The sequence below is a fragment of the Eucalyptus grandis genome, chromosome 11 (genome assembly GCF_016545825.1).
Source record: "Eucalyptus grandis isolate ANBG69807.140 chromosome 11, ASM1654582v1, whole genome shotgun sequence".
Lineage (NCBI taxonomy): Eukaryota > Viridiplantae > Streptophyta > Magnoliopsida > Myrtales > Myrtaceae > Eucalyptus > Eucalyptus grandis.
This window is the reverse complement of record NC_052622.1, coordinates 45,847,069-45,848,770: the sequence shown is the minus strand read 5'-3', so window position 1 is coordinate 45,848,770 and position 1,702 is coordinate 45,847,069. Positions and strand designations below refer to the sequence as shown.

The following is a 1,702-nucleotide window of genomic DNA, read 5'->3' as shown; positions in this document are numbered from 1 at the left end:
ACTTGAATTGATTTTGTTTCTGTAAAAGAAAACCCAAAAAAATAAATTAGTGACGATTCTTAATTGAAAAATCCTTTATATGTTAAGAACTTGAAATTTAAGTCACGAATTGGTATGGGCTTGGGAGAGCCTGAGCGAAGTCTAAGTTTAGTAGTTCATTAGCCAAACATTAGGTGGTGAACCCAAGGTTAGGTCGTGATAATATTTATTATTAGCTCTAATTTAATATATTCCAAGGATGGGGTTGATGGGGCAATACGGGAGGCAAGGAATGGGGGTGAGTCAGTCACTCGTTTCCCTAAGAAAGCACCGAGAATATGACAAACCAGCAAAGACAACTCATTTCCAATTTTTAAATTAATTTTTCATATGAACATCAAATAATTTGGAAGATGTTGGCCACGTATCTGACCACATAACACACAGAGAGAAAGAGCGGACGTTGGACATGGAACAACCATGTCTCTTTTAAGTGTTCCTATAAGTAGGCTGAACTTCAACTTGTGATAGACATCCCAGAACTTGACCGCAAAAGCAAAGAAAGAAAGAAAGATTGCAAAAATGGCCATATCTTCATCCAAATGCGGAAGCAATTGCCATGTTAGGTCAATTAGCTTGCCTTCAAGATCCCATCCCACCACTCTTAGGATTGTTGATTTGATCAACAAGCTCCAATCATCATGGGATGAGGCATCCACTTCGTCGTCTGGGTCGATTTGCGCCAGGCTCTCGGGCCTCGAGGGAGTGTACGTTTGCTTGGATGATCTCCTCAATATTAGATCAACTCAACAAACCCTCTCTTGCAGCCAACGAGAGGAATTCATCAATGAGCTATTGGATGGATCCATCCAGCTACTAGATGTTTGCGACTACATTAGGCAAACCCTATCGTGCCTTAAGGAACAAGTGAGCGCTCTCCAATCTGCTCTCCGGCGGAGAAAAGGCGAATCGGGCATTGAAATGGGTGTCGCAGAATACACCAATTTCAGGAAGAGAATGAAGAAGGATGCCAAAAGATTGATGGCTGTATTGAGGAAGATGGCTGCCAAATTTGAAGATGGTCAACTGGAGAATGAAGATCACCACCTCTCATCAGTGATGAGAGTGGTGAGAGATGCTAATTTATTGAGCACTTCCATTTTCCAATCTTTATTGTCATTCATGGCAATTCAAATGTCAAGGCCCAACAGGCAAATTAGCAAGTGGTCCATAGTCTCCAAATTGGTGCATTCAAAGGGGGCAATATCATGTGATGAAGAAGATAAGCAAGAGGCTGTTAATGAGTTGGAATCTGTGGATTGTACTCTCACCACAATGTGCAAGCACATGTCAAGAGAAGGGGCTGATATCGAGAAGTTGCAAGTCACACAATGTAAATTGGAGGATTTGGAGATTGGGATTGGAAGGATTGAGGATGCCTTAGAGGGATTGTACAGGTGCTTGATTGGAACAAGGGCCTCTCTTTTGAATATCATGTCACAGTAAAGAAAACACTTTCAGTTGCCCAATTTTGTCCTTGATATGTTTTGAGATGTACATCATTCATACAGTGAAAAAATAGAAAGTGATACTTTTAGTGATAGCTCATGCTTCCAACATGGCATTTTAATATCTCCAATTGCTCGTTATAAACCATGATGTTACTCCGTCAACAAACAAAAGGAAAGATAAAGGAAAGGAATTGAATCTATGACATGATTTT

At 40.5% G+C, this 1,702-nt stretch overlaps 1 protein-coding gene across 1 annotated transcript; it reads left to right on the top strand.

The window, feature by feature from the left end:
• The first annotated feature begins 561 nt into the window (after positions 1-561).
• LOC104420773 lies at positions 562-1,485 on the top strand. The gene has a single exon (XM_010032553.2). The coding sequence runs from the start codon at positions 562-564 to the stop codon at positions 1,483-1,485; it is 924 nt and encodes a 307-aa protein (XP_010030855.2).
• Positions 1,486-1,702: the final 217 nt, after the last annotated feature.

Excerpts from the sequence above, each read along its gene's own strand:
- LOC104420773 (XM_010032553.2), top strand. The coding sequence starts at position 562 with ATGGCCATATCTTCATCCAAATGCGGAAGCAATTGCCATGTTAGGTCA.